The sequence below is a fragment of the Passer montanus genome, unplaced genomic scaffold, assembly GCF_014805655.1.
Source record: "Passer montanus isolate IOZ18808 unplaced genomic scaffold, ASM1480565v1 scaffold34, whole genome shotgun sequence".
In the NCBI taxonomy this organism is placed as follows: Eukaryota; Metazoa; Chordata; class Aves; order Passeriformes; family Passeridae; genus Passer; species Passer montanus.
In genome coordinates, this window is record NW_024368152.1 from 4391413 (window position 1) to 4412627 (window position 21215).

The 21215-nt window shown below is 37.4% G+C and overlaps 1 protein-coding gene across 12 annotated transcripts in view; it reads right to left on the bottom strand.

Annotated features, from left to right (window-relative positions):
- The window catches only part of MYT1L (myelin transcription factor 1 like), a 300153-nt gene that overhangs the window by 71086 nt on the left and 207852 nt on the right, over positions 1 to 21215 (bottom strand). For 6 of the 12 annotated variants that reach the window (XM_039715661.1, XM_039715665.1, XM_039715664.1 and 3 more), the window contains exons 7-10: positions 9931 to 10908; positions 5251 to 5385; positions 2642 to 2732; positions 290 to 397 (exon numbers count right to left, since the gene is read on the bottom strand). In XM_039715661.1, coding sequence (XP_039571595.1) covers positions 290 to 397; positions 2642 to 2732; positions 5251 to 5385; positions 9931 to 10908 — 1312 coding nt within the window. The remainder of the gene's footprint in view (positions 1 to 289; positions 398 to 2641; positions 2733 to 5250; positions 5386 to 9930; positions 10909 to 21215) is intronic. The other 6 variants (XM_039715669.1, XM_039715668.1, XM_039715671.1 and 3 more) reach the window with 3 other exon arrangements.

Sequence of the window (21215 nt, forward strand, 5' to 3'; positions counted from 1 at the left end):
ACTGTTCTTAGACTTTGCACTCCAGCAGTCATCTTTACACCAAACAATGCCTAAGACAAAAATGAGCTTTTCAGCTTTACATGTATTTGCCAAAATAATTACCAACCCTCCCCCATGAAAACTGAGTGGGAAAAATACACTGTGAGAATTGGATCCAGAAGCCCTAATTCTAACTCTTCTTTAAAGGAGATATATATGTATATACAATGTATATAAATATAAATTCTCAGATTAGGTGAATGTGTGATGAATTCTGCATAAGAATAAGTATTATAGTGATTTCTAATACCTTAAAACCCGATCTGATGCCTGGTTTGATTTTGACACATCACAGTTCTGATGCTTCTCTTGAGCTTTAGCCAGTTTCTCTGCTGCAGCAATAGGACATCCAGAGAGGCTGCAATTACAGAAAGGAAATTTAATTGTCTTGTCCTGCATAGTTTCACATTATAGCACTGATCCAATTACTCCTTCTCCTCCTTAGCCAGCATCAGGAAGAATCTGAAGGAAAAGGGTTTCCAAAACTGTTTTGATCACGTCTATTTTCTTTAGAATAGACTTCTTTTCTTCTGCTTTCAAAGTTGCATGGTAAATCTTACATCTGCTCTTCTTCTCTCACAGTATATGGGTAGATTATTCATGGATGTCAGCCAGGGAACATACCAGTAGGAGAGGAGAATATAAACTGGAATCTACTGTGCAGCTCTGCTAGCAGACTTGTGACCTTTATGTGTCTACAAATGTTGCCAATGAAATGGCTCCCGAAGACAATTAAATGACAACACCATATAGGCCAAATCTTGTGCTGCTTCACACCTCATTCAGCTCCATTAACTCCAATCTTTTGCTAGGCATATAAATGAGTGCAAAATTTTGCCTTGGGTTGCTAAATCTACATGTCGACTGTTAGTGTTTGTTCATGAATTTCAGCTACTAAAGTATGTTTTCTAGTAGTAGATGATGTAAAATGCAAAACATTTCTGCACTGGAAATTCAATTAAATTTGCTAATGCTAAACTATTATTGAAGTGGCAATAATAAGCCTGATTCTTATGGAAGATTTAGAACTGAGAAAAATAAATATACTGATACCAGCAGATGGTGCTCTTAGTGAAGCTGTAAAACCCTGTGACCTGACAATGGAGGGGTTCCTTTTCTTGTCTTAGTCTATTGCATGCTTATGTGATCACAGCTCTCTGTGCTCTCCACAGGAATAGAAATCAAAATGAAAGGCAAATCAGTGCATTCCCAGATGTTCCTTTCTTTACAGGAAATAAGTGGGAAAAAAAAAAAAAAGAAAAAAAGTGAAGTAGAGAAAAATGCCCCAAAAGCTGCAGAAAGAGGTAAGCACATACTGCAGAGTGCTCCCTCGCTGCCCTAGTTCTGCAGAGGGTGAGGGAGCTCTGTGCAGCTCTGGAGCCATGCCAGGGGGCAGCTGCGCTCCACCGACATGCTCTTCCTCAGACACCTCAAATATTCTAGTGGAAATTCAGCCAGAAGTGAATGCTGCTTCAAGCAGCAGTAATTCCCATAAAGCCTTCTCAGAGGTTTCTGCTGCATCTACTGGCAGTGTCACTGCAGAGAAGGGGTACCAGAGCTTACTGCAGGCAGGCTGGTACCCACAAGAGTCTTCTGGGGGAAATGCAGCTGATATGAGGGCCTAGGTGAGACTGAATACCCAGTACTTGTACTCCCTTAAGCCTTCATGCTACAATTAACAGTAAAAAGGAATTCGATAACAGGAACATTGCACAGTTCCTTTTACCCTCTCATCCTCTTAAATTTTCTGGATTTTTAAAATTGTAAAGGAATAGGCAAGATTTTATTATTGTTCTGTGGGAAAATTATGACATACAGAACACTAAAGTAACATTTTCAAAATTTGACAGAATTTAACTTACAATAGTATCCTTTCTCTAAGTATCTAGTACTAATTTTAGGAAACTATGGAAAAGTTGCTTTTTTCCTTGATTTTTTTTTTTAAATAGACTACTTACTTATATTATTTCTGCCTTTTCATTTTTCAGTGTAATGAAACATGCTCTTAATGTTTCTTAAACAGCCAAGATTCTCATTCAGTATTAGCTGAATAACTACTTAGGGATTATGACTATGGTCAGTAAGAAAGCTAACAGCTGTGTATTTAAAATACTGTTTCTCGTGTATTAAAAACCCCCAATAATTTAGGATTTGAGTACGTTTTTTCATGCACTAGAAAAAAATCTCTGAAGAAAATGAAGTGTGAGAACAAGAACTCTGTCCTAGTCCTGACGATGCTGAAAAAATCTTTCTCCCTGCAACACACCCATGAGGAGTCATATCATTTGTTTTGTACAACTGCTGTTCAGCAAATATCAAAACAAAAAGAAAAAAAAAGTCCACTCAAAAAGCTAAGGATGCTTAAAATGTCTTCCGTGGATCAATCCATCCATACTACAGCAAACGCACACTCGTTCTCCTCAGAAAATACATGAATAAATGTTACTCTTTAAAATGGAGAAAGCACACGAAGCACCATCTGTCAATCCTCAGAACAGAACAACGACACACACTCACTCCCCCCCACCAATGGACTGCTAGAGGGGCTGCAGTTCGGAGGCACTGTTCCCTCTAGATTGGTGTCCAGCGACGGCATCCTTACCTTCGGTGGGAATTCCTGTTGCTATTTACGTGGCCCCGGCCTGTGCAGCCTGGTGTAGGACACTTAAGAACATTTTCATGCATGGCAAGAACTTGACAAGGAGAGTAAGAGAAAACAGCAGAGTATGAAAACAAGAAAAAAAAAATCAAATCCCAGTATATATGAAATCATTTTAAAACAAAGCAGGATTCATTAACAACCAGCATTCCTCCAAATACACGTGACACACATAGCCAATAAAGCCTGATGAGGAAACTAAGTATTGTGACCCTATGCTCATTAACACAGGGCAACAGTGAAAGTTATGGAGGTTACAGAACCTATAAACAAACGCATCTCTGGTGCAACAGTGAAGCAGAAGACGCCCAACATCTTCTTCATACAAAACCACTGAGCAAAGATCAGCTCAACAGTAAAGGGTGAGCTAGCAACCATACAAAACAAAATTACAGACTGGAAAAACTCCTTCAGGAAATGTATGTATTCTTAATACATAGCTTTATAAACAAAGAATCAAACTCATGAGCCGTAAATCTGCTCTCAAGCTATACTGGTAGAACATTGAATTATTTGAAACACACCTCAGTACAACCCTGAACAGAATTTAACCCTAACTATAATGCAGCCCGATTGAGCTAGGGGCCAGTACTGCTCACTTCCACATAGATATATCATTCATATCTACATAGTGAGCAGAATGGGTCCTTTATTTTTTTCTTGTGTTCTCTACAAATGTGACTTTTTTTTTTTTCCAAAATACTAAGAACCAAAATTAAGTACTTAAAAATTGAGGGATGGCAGAAAAAAAATGTAAAAAAGAAATAAGTGGTACAAGCTTAAGCAAGTAAACTGATTTACATCTGCATCCACTGCAAGCTGGATGGAAAACTTACTCCAAGGCTGCTCAGAGCAGTACCCCTCTAAATCATCAAGCTCATGCTATGAAGGGCCAAATTAACAAGAACTTTTTGGGAGCACTGAAGAGTTTGTTATGACATGAGGCATATCTGAATCCATGTCTCGGAGCTGGATAGCAATACATCAGTCAATGGAAAAAGGCTATCCAGTCGTTGTGAAGTTCTCATTTTCTCACACAAGAAGTGGTCTGGAAGCCTGTATTTAGTTCTCACTCAAAAAAAAAAAATCTAATAAAATCAGGAGATACGTTGACTGAGTTAAGAACTGAATAAAAGCTGTTCAGAGACTTGAGAATTAAACCATGTATACTCATTAAAAGATAACCATCATCATCATCACCCCATCATCAGTGTGATAAAATGTGTATAGATGCAAAAGCTTCACTCTGAAATTCCTAATATTTAAAGCTGTTCTTGAAACATGCTTCACAAGGCCAACATCACAGGAAAAAAAAAGATGAGCTCACCTTTGTCATTTTAGTAGGTACAAGAGCATGCAAACAGTTTAAAGCTATATTCTTCTTTGATTTGCAAAGTCTTCTAAAGAGCTTTTTATTTACCATTTGAAAAAATGATAGAACTTTGAGCAACTGAATAAATATTTGTGTTTCAGAAAATTACAGGGTCTTGGAAAGCAGAGAAATTACTTTATTTTTTCTACTGTATTCAGAGACCAACCAAACTAAGCAAAGTTTCCTAAAGCACTTCCTCATTACTTTACTTCTGGAAGAAGCCACTGTACCAGGAAAGAGGAGACTTGTTATGTCTGCCACTTTTGCAGAGCTAATCTTCTTCTGGTTTCCTGTCCATCTGAATCTACTTTCCTTTGGAAACTGGGGACCATTTTAGTTCTGACCGTTTTTATAACATTCCCTTAAGGCTGTTGCAAATTCATTGAGGTTAAGTCCAGAAGTGCTAATGGACAGTAAGGATTTTAAGTCCATACAGAATGGAATCCATAGCTCCATTTTAAAACTGTGTGAAAGAAAATCGGATCTTAGCTAGACACTTCCTGATGAAAACCAGCACAGAGTAATGAGCTTCCACAGAACTATGCTGATTTCACCAGCCAAGGAGGTGACTTCCAGAAATGAAGCCCTCTGCCTTTAGGTGGGTGTCCATGAGCTCATATGGGTGAACTTCTTATGCAGAGAATTTACTGACATGGCAGGAAGTTCCACCCATGTGACGGAGAGGGGTCATTTGCTCAAAATCCTGAGTTCTGTAGCTAAGTAAACAGCCAAATTATTATTTTTGGTAATATGCACTAGTTTAATATAAATTATGTTTCAGACACAACAATAACAAAGGAAAGGGGTTGCAAGTTTTTCAGGAATAATTATTCCTGTACAAGACAATAAGGACAGTTGATGTGACATTAGCACGCAGAAGCAAAAGCAGTGCACATCTTCTGGAAACCTTTTTCTCTGTTGACTAAATATGTCTATTAAAAAATAACCTAGGATTCTCAAAATCAAAGAATACAGCTTTAAAAGTTGTTCTTTTAGTGTAAAGTTAGTAAAGAATGGAAACGATGGAATAAAGGAAAAAGTATAACACAGAACAGTTGACTAACTTGAGACAAACCATACTGAAAAATGAAATTAATTTTTTAAATAAAAGGTTTAAAAAGCATGCTAGAAAAGTTTTTGTAGTTTTATCCCCAGTTTCCATGAAAGAATGTGAACTTACTTTCTGGAGGGACCCTATCTTTGTGTGGGCATCCTGACAAACTGCGGTGATGGGGGTAAAGCCCCGTTACATGGCCAGTTCCATCACACCCAGGGGTAGGACATTTGCTCTCTTTCTTTTCTGTTCTTGAGGGATCTATAATTTACAACAAATGTGTCAAGTGAATGAGTCTTTTCACATTTCTGTAAGAAGGTTCATTTAATCATGTCATTTACTCTTTGGTAAATGTTATTAAGAAAACTGGAAAAAAAAACCAAAACCCTTCTACTTCTTATCACAGTTCTGTCATTTTTATCCTGTTATCTTCTTCTCAGACTGCAGGCTCCCATGATCACGGCATTATCCATTCACAGTGATTGGAAAATGACCTTTTTATAGCAAAGCCGTACCATTGTCAATCAATGTTCTGCTGGCAAGCATTAGCTCAAGGGTGAAAGGTCATTTGGAAACTGTTTGGATGGAGTTTCCCTTCTTTACATTCTTATTTGCCTCATGTGTTAAGGTCTGCAAATGTACAGTCATAGCAGTTCAATGTCCTGAGAGTAGCAAACCCAGCTCTTCAGCATGATTCCACAAAAATCCCTTTTCCAAGACCCAATGAGGAAATTATTCTTTTTTTCTTTAAATTCCTTACAAAGTGGTAAAATTACATAAATATTACTTGATTTTCAATAAATTATGGTGGAGTAAACATTGTGATCAGAATTACTGAAAGTATTGCTTGCGCTGTAAATCTTGGCCATTACCAACATGCATACGTAACATTTGAATATTCATATGCTTGAAAGGTTAATGACCTTTTAAAATGTTGCTGGATTTTCTGACTACAAATCAAAGTCTAACTAGACATTTTTTCCCACAAAATAAAGCTTTCTGCCAATGATGTAATGGAATACCAGTGACATTTATCCTGATTTAGAAATTTCTCACATAACTTCATCTGCTTATTTCCTTTAACAGAACATCTGTAGAATATCTATTCTTCCAGACAAGGACATGATACAAGTTACATCTTAATCATCCTGACCACAGTTGCCAGGTTTTGGACATTATTGCTGATTTTCATATCACTATTAAAGGGATAAAATTCAGGATACACAAACTGCTACAGTTTTAACTCAAGATCACCAACAGCTTTTTTAGTCCATCATTTCTTTCAATACCCAAGCTGTACTATCCTCATTTAATAATTTTATGTTGCTCTTGTAATTTCTCTGCTTCAGTATTGACGCTTTCATCTCCGTAAAATAAGATTTTGCTACATATTTCCAGTAAGGCTTTTTTACATTAAATTCCATCATAGCTTCAACAGAACCCTCAGTACAATAGGGGGAAATTTCAGTACTTGTGGAACTTCACAGACAACCCATTCTTTTCATCATGAATCAATACAATCCAGAGTTCACATTCTGTTTTGGACTTATCTTTCCCTGATTTCTCTCTGGTAGGTTTTATACATACTTTTACTTTTCAAGTTCTTCCAAAACAGCTTCAGTTTACAGAAAATCTTTAGCTTATTGTAATGACTCTCCATGTCTTCAACCCATTATTAAAATATAATCTCATACTTAAACTCTGTATTTTGCAAATAGAACCCCTAATTATGGTAGTTTTATTTTACTTAACTTGCATGTGGACTGTAGAACACAGTTCTTTGTTGCATGCTCTTTAACAACAAATAAACATATAAATTTATCTCCAATGTGCTATACAGTTATCACAACACTCCTGGGAAGATCATAATCTCATGTATCAGGAAATTGAAGAAAGAGATTGAGAAGTTAAACCCAAGGCCACAGAAGGAGCAAATGTCAGAGGAGGGATTTGAATTCCTGCCAGATAGGCCTGTGCTGAGACCACTAGAACAGCAAGCCCACAGCTACATACATACACAACTCTAAGCAACTCATCAAGTCAAGTACTTTGGGATGTGTAAAAGTATTAGGTAAGTGAATAGATAATGTAAATGAAATACAAATTATGTAAATACAACAATATTCAAGGACTGCAAAAAATGTAGATGATTAATAGACCATAATGGCTTTTTAGAGACTTTAAACTAGAGGAACTTTAGCTACTCAACATTGTTAGAACTCCACCAAAGTCAGTGAAGGTATTGTAATTTAGAGCAGCTGAGGATCCAGACACTTGCATCCTACAGCATCAAGCAAATCCTGCTCTGTATTCAAGTCTACATCATAAAGTTATAGCACATATCAGATCCTTAAGAGCCTTTATGGTCTAATGAGTCAGAAAAGATGCTGTATACTACTCTTAATGATTTTAAAACTTGCATCAAATTGCAGTTGCACAATTTCCCATTGCTTTTAATGGAAGACATTTGAGTAAACTTTTCACAACTTTATATGAAACACTGGATACTGTTCTGTAAATCCTCTTCTGCTATTTGGGAGAGATATTGCAGTTTTACTGAACTCTGCAACCTTTTCTCACTCCTTGCCACAATGGAAGCATTTCCTGAGTGAAGGGTGTCAAAGGACTTTAAAAGGTTTCAAAATGCATAAATTTCAGAAGAAAACATGTTTAGAAAGCTTAAAATGGCAGGGGGAAAATGTTAATGGTCTCTTAATGGTTGTTTCAGTGATCTTTGAAGCCAAGAGGCAGTTCTCACTGCAAACCTGTGTTCCCAAGAAAGTTTCCACCTAACTGTATCATATATCTACGAAGGTATCTCTTCCAGCAGTATTTGGAAGATAACATGTGACTGGAGAACAAATGATATGAGCAACTGTCTTACTTCAAGCTTCTCTCAACAACTACCAGAATGTTTCCCACAGATTTGTTGGTTTCGTTTGGTTTAGGGGTTTTTTGTTTTGTTTTGGTGTTTGTTTTAATTTTTTTGTGTGTGTGTTTTTTTGTTTTGTTTTGTTTTAAATAAGGGAATTTTTCTTTCTTTTTATACTAAAAAGGTCAAGAATTATACACTCCACAAAGTTTCATGGTCCACACTCCAACAGTATTTAGTCCCAGGTGAGCCTTGGACCTATTACCAATTCAGCCTGCAGCTCCCAAGAAACAGGATGGTTCAAAGAAGCTATTGAATTTACTAAAATAGGATATCCATACATTTCTCACTGTCAGAAATAATATAGGATTTTTGGAGACAGCAGGCCTATATAAAAAAAGGTTTTCCGAGCTATATATATACTGAAAAGATTGGACAATACCAGAATTCAAAAACCATTCAAAAATTAATTTTTGTTTGCCATGTTTTCTGTGTTTTTAGAGACATATACTTACAGGGAAAGGTATCCATAATAGGTCATATGTGAGCAACATTTAGCACAACATCCACATGGCTATGCAGTAATACACTAACTAAATAAAGTTGTCTTCCCCAAATGCCCAAAGTTACTGCAGCATACACTGGACTACACTTGTGGTTAGAACAAACAAAAATTCACTAAAACACATTGCAGCAGTGTTTGACATCAGTAATTTACATGCTTTTCTATAAGACTGATTATTACTTTTGTTTAAGGTATGTGAAAAATGACCAAAATTTTATTGGATCAAAATGCTGTCTGCCTACATGAATGTCACAGGCAGATTACTTTCTCAAAACATGGATTTATAAAAAAAGAGAAAAATGCCCACCATCTCCATTGTAGAAATCAAACCAAATATTTTTACAACAAATATAAGGTAAACTTAGTCCCTGTTTAGCATCTCCCAAGAAACACCACTTCTTCAACTTCCACTAAAGTCAATGGGAATCAGGGGTGTTCAATGAATCTCAGGAGGTATTGAGCACTTAATACAGCATGGCCCTACATGTACAGATGTAAACACGTTAAAGAGGGGTGTCATAATATAAACACACCGTCACCATGATTGTCCTGCAAATTAAAAGGCATTCAAAAGGTAACCTTTAGTCTGTTGGGATTTTTTTTGTTTGGTTTGGTTTTTATTGGGTTTTTTTTTTGTTGTTGTTTCTTTTGTATTGAATTATGGTCAAGGCAGCACCTTAACTGTTTCCACAATGGAATGAAACCAGTGAAGTGGAATGCACATAAGAAAGAAATTGCTATTGATCTCAGCCCAGGCCACACCATGCCTTGCATAGCAAATGGTTTCCATTACCTTACTATCTTAAGATAATTAATGTGCAGTCACTGCCCTTATCTTATGTTATCGGTCATTTTGATACTGTTCAATTTCTATCAGGCAATTCTACATTTTAGACAGGAGAGGCTTCATCAATAACTGTCATTTGATGATAATTTTATAAGTCACAATGCCACCTACCCAATCCAATCTGTAATATATGCACTTCATAGCTGATTGACTATCTGCTACATAACCCCCCCTTCAATATAGTTTGCAACACAATTATCTTTTTTAATTATTACTATAAAACATATTAAAAACTTGAGAAAAATCTTTGCCTCTTTCAACATGATCTCTTGTTTTGTTTCCCTGAGAAGTTGCTTTTTTAATTTAGCCAATGATATAATGTGCATATTTCTAACACTGCAGAATGAGTTCTTTCATTTTATAATCATAGCATGATGTGATTTTACAATCATGTCATACTACAATTTTAATAAAGTTCCCATTATGTGGAATTAATAACTTCATTTCAGAAATCTATGCAAAAACTTAACAGGTTAGCTCACACTTTCTCATGACATAACATACGGTATATAGAAATATTACCTTTACCATAATATGGCTTTTTGACATGGCCGTCACTTGGTTTAGGCTTCCTGTCATCTCCAGAAAGGTGTCTTGGAGACTGTTCCTCAAATGATCTCATATTATCCCTCCTTCCAGCTTCCACTGCCATTTTTTCTCTCATGGCTTTTGCTCTCTCTGTTTCCAAAGCAATTGCTTTCTCAAGCAGGGTTAAGTTACCTTTTGTCATATCAAACACTTCTTCAGACCTATCTGAAGTAATAGAGGTGGTATCATCGTCTCTTTCATGACAACCATCCTCCTTGGCACAGCTAGAAAAAGTCCTAGATCTGGGGCTCAACTGTTCTTCAAGCCTCATTAGGTTCATCATATCAGAGTAATTCCGGTCTGGTGTTCTTCCTTGGAAGTCATCTTCTTGCCTGACATGCTGACGAGTGTTCATGTTTTGCTGTTGATTTCTTTCCTGTGGGTTTGTCTCACTGAGTTTCCTAGCCAGATCAAAACACTGGTTCCTTAAGCACTCCAAACTGCTGAGACACACCTCTTCATCACTCTCCTCCACTATTTTTTCTGTAAGTCCATTGTTCACAGGCTTCCCTAGCATTACAAAGTTCATATTCCTATTGTCTTGCTGTGAAGTATTGTCTGCATAATTTCTGTCATTAATATTTTCTGAAAGCACTACACCATGTCCTTGTGCTAATAATTTAAGGGAGTCCACTGTTTCCCTAACAACATCACTGTCTAAATCTAAACTCAGCTCACTTTTTCGACCGATATTTTCATTTTTGTCACTATCATCTTCCAGACTATTAGATGTATTGCTGTTCATTTCTGATTCTGTCCTGGCTCTGTATGCTGCATCCTCTGCAATTTTGCCAAGATTTAACAATGACTTGGCCACCAGTTCATCGTAATTATCATACTCATCATTATTGTTATCGTCTTTTTCTGTGTCTTGCATTATTCGAGAATTGTGACAATTCATTTGATGGTCTTCTGCATAAAAAACAGAAACAAAGAAAGAAACAAAGAAAGAAAGAAAAAGGAAAAGAAAAGAAAAAAGTGGCTACAATTGGAACTGTTGTTGCAATTGCACGGACAGAAAACAAACTGCATGTCAAATATTGTTAATCATACAGCAATTTTAGAACGCTATGGCTGACCCATTTGAACTGAATTGACTATAGTCCATAGGGCTATTTTTGTTTATTTGCTATTCACATGAATTTCTTTCATAGAACTGATAAGAAAAAGGCAATCAAAATGCTAATTACTACTACTGCTGAATATTATGGCATAAATACTTATGTTTCTCCTTTCACTTCTATATTCACAGTATTATGAGATTTATTACAATCACATTATTCAGATGACATAATTGCCTATGTTTCCAACTTTTCTCATTCCTGCATTTCCTGTAAACATGGTGGATGGCAAAGGAGTGAGTACTACTGGATTTATTCTCTTACTGATGAATGCCATTCACCAAAAGAGAAAGAGTATACTCCAAGAAGGAAAAGTCACATTTTTAACACCATAGACACAATTAACACTAGTTTACCAATAGCAATACAAAAATATTAAAATAGCATTTTACTTAGTGGATCCATCAGTAAAATCAAAATCTCTCAGTTAAACTGTGGAGAAGTTAAGAATTTTAAAAAAGTTACATGAAAGGAGGATAAAAGGAATTATATGCACAACATAATTTTAAGTAAATATGCTAGCCCAAATTTTATAGTCATATATGTATGATAGGGCTGTTATTTATTGGTTTGTGTACTGTAACAGAATGGTGCAGAGTTACCACATTTTACTCAGCTTTGTTCTCGTAACTGTTTCATAACATAGGGAAGGCTTAGTAAGATGGAGCCAAAGAGAGGCACTGAGGAGGAGATTTGCCTCACCTAACTTTAGACATAAGCAAGGCAGACACCTACACCTACACCTACATCTACATCCACAGTTCCATCCTCAGCCAGTAAGAGAAGCAGACACTTTATGGACACAGCCCACCTGGTCTGGTTAAGATACCTCCTTGAGAATAAAACTGATAACCACTAGAAGTGCCTGTTTCTCTTCATTGACAACAAAGGGACTCAGACTTGATGCCCACCTTAAAGATACCCACACTCAGTCAGATGAATATCATTCAGAGAGCATCTTCTGGTAGCTCATGTTCACTCAGTTATGTCATTATTAGACCCAGTCTTAAAATATACATTCATAATTATGGAGAAATGAACACTGCATAACTTATATTTTGATAATTGATTAAACAAGCTGTATTTTGCAGCCCTGGACAAGAAAGTTCCTAGATCTGTCATTACAGTGACATGCTAGGCCAGTTTCTCAGCTGGTGCACACTGAAAGAAACCAGCAGAGCTAGGATAATTAACACCTGCTCAAGAGCTAATCCATCAACTTCTGATAGCATCTTTTCAGCTTAGATGTATTTTCAACACTAGTACACCTAAAAACATAGCAATTTCTGAAGTGTAGCTCATATTTTAGGTTAAACAAATCAAAGTGGGAAATTTCAGGTAGTAGGTGGCTTGTGCACTAACATTTTAGAAATAGGAAATAGTGTTTGACAAAAATAGTTTTTATGTCAATAGTCAAGATAATAAATCAAGAGTCGTAAAACAAAGCTAAACAGCACAATAATTAATATTTCAGCCACAAGATAGTATTTCTTCTACACAGTGGTTAGGGATCCTGGGATGATAGTAGGCTGTAGTTAAGCAGCAGAACTGGTTGATGACTAGGCTATGTCTAGGAAAAAAAAAGCTCTAACGGTAAAATATTATATCTTTCATATTATCTGCTTAAATACAGAGGAAAGACAATTAATAAGGAAGATTGTATGGTATTTTTACACCACAAGATATTCTAAGCAAGTAGTGGGTTATCTGTTTATCATAAAAGGTGGTTTTATTTTAGTTGCTATGTTTTTCAAGATCATCATAATTCACATTTATGTTTCAGTGCCACAAAAATTAAGGGTATCAGAGTATCAGATTTTCAGTGTACAAGTAAGGTTTGCCACTTACACTTCCTATTTGAAAAATGTCCATCTTGAATAACTGAATAGAAGAAGGCAATGAAAGATTAGTGGATAGCACAGATAGTATGTGCTATTTGAAAAGCAAATACACTAATAATTTTCTGAAGTAAAATGTACAAAGAAATCCCACATTAATTTAAACACTAAGGATAAAACTTGATGCCAAGGAGATTGTTCCATAGAAACTGAGGCTTTTGTGGAGTGCTTCTTGTAACTACAGTGATGGGCAATTAGATGCAGCAAAGGAACATCAAAGTAATTAAAGAAGCAACAAGCTATAGCTGCAAAACTGCCAGTGCCTTAACGTTTAGGACGAGGTATCAACAAACACTGGTGAAATCAGTCCAAATCTAGCTGCAATACAATATTGAAATACAAAGTTGGAAAAAAAAGAAATTTCTCAAGTCATCCTGAGAACTGCTCAGGTACACAGTGGCTATTATAGGCCATCTTTTGAAATGTGAAAAGCTCCAGGGATTGGGGGGGGGGAAATGTGTTTGTAAATATCACCAAAGAGAGGAATATGTTATACCTTGCCTCCACAAGTGAAAAGTCAAAATATGAATCATGTACCATATGACAGAAGACATCTAAATTCCTTTTGAGTAGGTAAGCTGGGTGAAAGCTGTAACTACAGTATTTTTATTCTGTTTGTTTGGCTATATCCTTTTCTGGTCTCCCATCCATTCAGTCATAAAATGAAGAAATAATAGGTAGTGGACGAGAAGAAAGTGTAAAGCACTAATCCCAGATCACAGAAGTGGGAAAACAAAATATTTGATTAAGTTTCATTTCTCATATTTTAATTTTTGGCCTTTTTTTTGCATCTCCTTTCTTTAACAACTATTTTACTCATGTCTTTTACCTCCATGCAGCAGTTAATCTTAATGGGGAAGATATTTATGTATGCCATGTCAACCCCTCAATAACAGTTGGATTCTAAGCTTGCTCTGGTGAGGCACCTGCATCATCTGTTTATCAAAATGAAATTTTAAATACTGAGTCAGTTTGTGTATTAGTTAAGGGTCTTCTAGGGAGTATATTATGCTAGCAGTTCTATGTGAACTATATGCCTTTTCTTTGATTCAGCTCTGTAAAGTTTAATCTTGCTTTCATTTCACATTTCTGTGATTCTTTAGATTTGATCTTTAACTCAGTAACTACCTTTACAATGTGCTGTTTAATGGCTGTCTGTTAAACGACTGCAAAACCTGGAGAGGTCAAAGATTTACTCTACCTCTTGCATAAGTTTTGGAACCAGTAAGTTGCAAACAGAAGGTTTTTATTTTGTGAAGAGATTGAGTTTGTCTCACAAAGACATAAGCTAGCCAGTTTAGGTGAAGAATGTACAATTTATAATATATCCTTTCTATGTTAACTTTAGGGCTGCATGGACAAAGAATATGCACTGCAGTTTAAAAAGAATATCAGATTATTCTAGCCCTCTTCCACAAAATATCATGACAATTTAGATATTCTAGATTGTATAATTTGTTCTTTTTAACTCCCAGCAGATATAAGAAATGTCAGGAAGAAATTACAGTGGAGAAGTGTAGAACAGCTATTAAGAGCTGGAAGCCTTTAGCCATTTCAACAGAAGTGCACTTGTATTGCGCTACAAAAAAGTGAATAATTTGATTTCTTATTGCACCTTTCATCCAAGGATCTCAAAGCACTTTACAAACATTATTTTAAAAAGCCTCACAACACCCCTGTGAGGTAGGTACTTTAACCCCATTTTACAGATGGGAAATTGAGACACAGAGAACTTCAGTGACTCTTTCCATGTCATACCAGGAGTCACGGGAAAATAAGAATTATAGGCTCTATATCCTTGACTGTTTCCTCCTTTCGTTCCTATCACATCCAATTTTAAACAATATTTTTTTCAGAAGAAATGGCTTGCTGGTTTCAGCGTAGGGAGTAATGCAAATCAGCACCTTCCTTTTGAAAAGGAAAATACAGCATTTAGATTGAGAGATTCTGCAGAGAGAGGCAATGATACTTCAGAAATAGCAGCTACATTCCTACCAAAGGACAAAGACTTCAGAAACATGACTTTCCAGATCTGTGGTCTGTGTATCAAATTACTCACTTTTCTTCCAAGCATGGGCAAACATGATGGCTAAGAAGCTAAACCTACATGTGGTCACACAGGCTTCCTGCCCAGATGGATGGTTTCATTATCCAGGCAGCATTTCCTGATTTAAAACACTTCACTGCTCTTGCCACTGCTACTTGTCAATTCCTAAGTGCTCAGCACATGATACTACTGCATCACCATTCTTCTCCCTTTAAGCTGCAATGCAAAGTACACACATATCCACACTACAGTCTCTGATAGCTGGCCTATGAGAAATATTTAGCAAGACAATGTTGGCACAAATTAATTCCAACTCTTAGAAAGTTACAGCATAATATGGGGAGGGGGATTGCCTGTACATTGCCGTCTTGGGGGGAGTCTTGTGAGTAAGGAAACTGAAGAGGTGGAAAACTCAGTGAGCTCTCAGCTTCTGCACTCCACATGGGAGAAAGAGATGCACAACTCTCCAAGGAGCTAAGCAAAATTGCCTAAAAGTCTAAACACTCCTACTGACACGGGATTTGGATTAGAGCCCAAGCATTCAAATATGCCTATGTCATGGATGCACTGAACTCTGAAGTTGACCATGTGCATGAAGAATAATTTCTTCACCTTTGCAAAATTTCCTGAAATTATTTTATGCTGGAAGTGTTATAGGTAAAGACCCAAGTAATTTGTTTTTTATAACAATTGGTTTCTTTATGGACCTTATATACTTAGTGGAAGTCAAAAGAAAAAGTTAACAGTTCACTTAGTTAATTGATTCTCACTAGCTATTCCATTATGTTCCATTTTTTATCTTTCCACTTCTCCCCCTCAGCCTGCTACAACTACTTACAATAGTTATAATACTAGGACTTATTGTTTAGACTCTCCTAGAATTATAGTATTCAATTAATAACCAATGCTCAAAATAAAATAAATGGAGAGTAGAAGTCATTAAACGTGGCAAGGAAGTCCTGAGCTGAAGAAAACAGCATGTTACAGTATTATAGGAGTTACAGTATATACAGGAGTCAGTATTATAAATTAATAAAGAGAACTACAGTGCATAAAGCCCATATGGACCTTTAAATATACACAATTTGCCGCCTTATGTATCTTTTAGTTCCTTTTTTTTCTGTTATGTTTTGATCTTTTAATTTATTATAGGTACTTTATCTGGTTTTGCTTGCTGAAAATTTAAGTACTACCTTCTTTTTTTCTTGTTTCTTTTTTACTTTTCCTCAAGGAACAAAAGTGATCCTCACAGATCGGAATTTCTTTCCCTTGTGGAGTGATTACTAACACATAAAGACTAATACAAAAAGATATTACTTTTTAATTCATCTGATTGGCATTTAAACACATTTTAAAAAGAGTAATAATAAAATATTTTGGTATAAAAGCATTTTGAAGATTTAGTTTTCTGTACAAATCAGTGCATTCTTGTCTAAAGGCAGAGGTGTTTTACATAATCAATGCCCTGAAACACTCCTTTTTGTTTGACATTCGTATGACCTATTATTATGCCTCTGCTTGTGTCACACCTGCATGAATAACAAGCATCCTGATCTACAAATGTTCAGATTAAGTATTGGTAGAATATGGATGTTCTTACTTGGGTTATTCCTATTAATATAAAGACAGAGAGCACCAGGTAAAACAGAGCAACGTACTTTTAAAATTTTCTGTCATTTGTTATTCATCCATGTTTTCCCAATCCAAATCCCTGTGATCTACCTGTATGAGCAGAGTTTTGGGAAAGGATCCAAGGATATCTGACAAGTCTTCTGACAAGATCATGACTGAGGTAATTTTGCTTCAAGTGCCAGACTGCAAGAGCTTCTTAAAGGTTATCTAGGTTTTGACTCAAGCCAATATGTTTAAGATTTTGTCATTTTACCACAAGATACTGTTTGCCTTTCTTTGATCTTAGGAGATTGTCACGTGCTATTGACAGCACACTGGTGCCACAGAATCACACAGCAGCTGAGGCTGGAAGGGACCTCGAGAGGCTACGTGCTCCAACACCTGCTCAAAAAAAGAGCCTGCTCAGAGCACTTATCAGGGCCCTGTTCTCTCAGTTCAGCTTTAAAGGTCTTCCAGGATAGAAATACCACAGCATCTCTGGGAAATCTATTCCAGTGTTTGACCCCTATCATAATGAGAAATTCATTCTTATTTCTAAATGGATTTATTTTTTGTTACAATTTGTGTCTTGCCTCTTATTCTTATGCTACACACTAACATCTTCTGTCCACTCTGTACAAGTAGCTGAAGCCTAAGTTCTCCCCTTAGCTTTTTCTTCCTCAAGTGAACAAACTGGGGTTTTTTTAGTGTTTCTGCACATAATGTGGTCCACCTCTTTAATCATTCTGGATGTTCATCACTGGACTACAATATTTCAAGACCTTCGGTGCTGATGGACAAAATTATATCTTTGGAGCATCTTGTGATGATGCTCCAAAACCGGACCTATTACTCCACATACAAAAGTGTAACTACTACATAAAATGGAATAATAATTTATCTTCCTTTTGATTTCTGTTTCTCAAGTCTTTTCATCCTGACAGCCAAATATTATTTCCAAAAGTCAAAAGCCAATTAATTTTCTGGGATTTATCTTGTTTTCCTCCGCCACAAAGACAGCAGAAAATACTTTTTGGTTATCTACAGGCATGCCTTTAAGTAGGAAAGGTCCCTGATTGGTATGAAGCCTGCTTGTTTGGTTTACAGTATCTGCAATATTTGGTATGAAGGCATATGTTTAGGTTTGAGAAGAAATGTGCTGAGATTATCTCTGAACATAAGTGGATATGCTGGGTTTGCAAGGGCAGGAAATTTAGCCAGTCACTCCCACCTGGTCCACATTTCTTTGTGAATCAGGTTCAGGCAGCCCTTAATTGTTTTAACTTGACTTCTGTCTGGGCAGATAATGAGATGGCTTTAGCTGGTGACTGGCATTCATTTCATCCTACTTTTTCTCCCCAGGAAGTCAATATGAGGGAGGCAAGATATTTTATCTCATAGCATTATAATGATTCAATGGAGTTTGGCAGTTTCTTGCCTTCTCTCAGGGTTCCACAGCTCAGCGGGGCACCAGGCAATGAGGAAGCCAAAGCTATTCTCCAGATACTGGGATACAGCAGGAAGACAGCAGGGGAGCAGAGGACCAGCTGCACTGATGGCAGAACACCCACTCAGAGAGCTCTTGGTACAGAGCTTCTCATGGGGCTATCCCTAAGACTGCTCCAGAAACAGTGACCTGTGCCTACACCCCTCTCCATATTCATTGCTTTACAAAGGATGCAGCCTGAAGAACACATTTTCAGTTCATAAAGCAGTATTTTCTTGCCCACTGAGATAAGAGGTTGGAATCCTTAGTATAGCGATACATAATCTCTTTTTACTGGTTTTTTCAGCTCAGATCTCTGACTCAGTATCAGGCCATACAGAACATGTCTCCATGTGAACTACACATCTGGATTCCGTATGCAGCTAATGGACAAAAACATGCATCCTGGGATATGATTTTTCATCCTAACTTAGGTATCTATAGTAGATTGGCTGAATTATCCCCCAGAAGTTACTATCTTGATTCATTACCAACTAAACTGATGGGGTGAATCCTATCCTTATTCCTTTTACACAAAATTTTCAAGTTGATCCTTGCTAAATTTCAATGGTATGACACAGCAGGAACTGCTGAGTGGAAGAAATGAGGAGCTACCCAAAGTAACTATCTTTTGGTTGTAGATAGACAAAGATCGGGAAAGGCTAATGTGGATGGGATACTATGGATGCTTTGGATAGGATTATGCTTATGACTGTATGATTCACATTATTGTTTGGTCTCCATTATAAGTTTAATTACTTTTTACAGTTGTGTTTGATTACCAAAAAAACCTGTTTGTGCTTTAATAAGTGACCTGACTGGCCAAAGGGACAGAAGCACACATCACTACCATTCTAGAGGATGAGAGAACTGCTAAATCTGGTATCATTGAAATTTCTTCTTCATGTCTCTCTTTTTACCCCCTCCATGAGTTCAGTGCCAAAGAATCTGGAAAGACAAAGACATCTACACACAAAAATGCCAGACTTTACTTCATCTGAAATGTAAAGCTTTTACTTAGGGTGTTTGTTCCTTTATTTTTATCCCTTCATTTAGCTTTTTAATCTACATTTGTCTCATTCCCTATGTTCTCATGCCAGGGAAGGCTGAGTAATAATCCATAGTATAAAAAGAAAGTAAATGCACAGGATTCTTTACCTCTTTGGTTATAGCCTTCTATTATTAATATTGTCTTCTGTCCCTATTAATTAGGGAAAGAACAGTAAATGGAGAAGTGGAATGTGATTATTCATGCTGCTATACTCTTAGCAAGGCTATGGCACGATTTTGACTTGAGTGACTTAGCAGTTTTCCAGCAGTGTCCAGATGAAGTGAAGAGCTGCTGGTTAGGGACCATTCCCAAGGAGTTTGAATGTGGTGAACGTATTTTGGAAGGTAAAAGATTAGCTGTATATGCACCCAAATCATGCAACAGTTGAACTCAGCATTACACAAGTGGACTGCGGTCTGTTTTATTCACTCCCATGGATATAATCATTAATTAATGTGACTGAAGGGACAAAGGTAGGAAAACCCATAAGCTGGGACCAATGGAGAACACATTTCAGAAGGAAAGAGTAAGGCAAATTTAAACCATTTACCATGGGTTTACATGGCAAGGTTTTGGTAGCAGGGTGGGCTATAACTTCCAGCAACTTCCTGCATGTTCAGGAGAGCCAATGCCAGCCAGCTCCACAGTGAACCCACTGCTGACAAAGGCTGAGCCCATCAATAATTGTAGGAACATGTCTGTGATAACATATTTAAGAAGGAAAAAGAAAATTTATTGGGCAGAAGTAACTGCAGACAGAGACGAGTTGAGTGAGAATATGTGAGAGGAACAGGAGGGGCAGGAGGTGCTCCAGGCACCAGAGCTGAGATTCCCCTGCAGCCTTTGGTACAGACCATGGTGAGGCAGCTGTGCCCCTGCAGCCCATGGAGATCCATGGTGGAGCAGGAATCCACCTGCAGCCTGTGGAGGAGCCCACATCTGAGCAAGTGGATGCTTGAAGGAGGCTGTGACCTTCTGGGAAGGCTGCACTGAAACAGGCTCCTGTCAGGATCCTCCATGGATGGAGGAGCCCATGCTGGAACAAGTTGGCTGGCAGGAGTGGTGACTCCATGGAGGACCCACACTGCAGGAGTCGGCTCCTGAAGGGCTGCACCCTGTAGAAAGGGACCCATGCTGGAGCAGTATGAAGAACTGAAGCCCATGGGAAAGACTCAAACTGAAATTCATGGAGGACTGTCTCTCATGGGAGGGACCCCACACTGGAACAGGGGAAGGACTCCTTGCCCTGAGAAGGAAGCAGTGGGAAAAACAACCTGTGATGAACTGCCTGTAACACTCATTTCCTTTCTCCCTGCACCACTGGAGAGAGAGGTAGACCCTGGAAAAGTGGCTTTATTTTGCTTCTCATTATCCTACTCTGATTTTCACTGGTCATTTCAAATAATTACCCCAAGCTGACTCTGTTCTGCATTTGATGGCAACTGGTGAGTTATCTCTCCTTGATTTTATCTCAGCTCAGGAGGGAAATGATAATAGTGGCTTTGGTGGACACTTGGCATCTAGCCAGGGTCAACCCTGCCCAACCAAGCTACTCCAGTCAGCCAACACATGTACAGTGGACTTCAAAAAAGAGAAAATGGTGACTCAATGGCTCTTAGTGAGCTGCAGAGAGTTTTTAGTACCTTCTGTTTATTTGCCATCTATGTGTACAGATAGCACATGTGACTGGAAGTGTTTAAGAATGAGAGAAGAGCACCAGACACCTGTTAAATGCAGGAAATGTATGCTATAGTACTAGATATAGATCACCTTTTATGTCACTATGGCATCTGCAAAGATATATCCAGTGAGACTCTTCCAAGTACCTGAACACCTAAAGACCCCACATAACTCCCATTTTAGAATTTGAGTGATTTCACACTGCTATTCAGATCTGCACTGGAATACCTGTCCTGATGAAAGCTTGTATCTCTTAGATGGAGAGTGTGTGCTGGACAAATGTAACAACCTACATATTTACTTGCATTTCTATACATTTTCAACT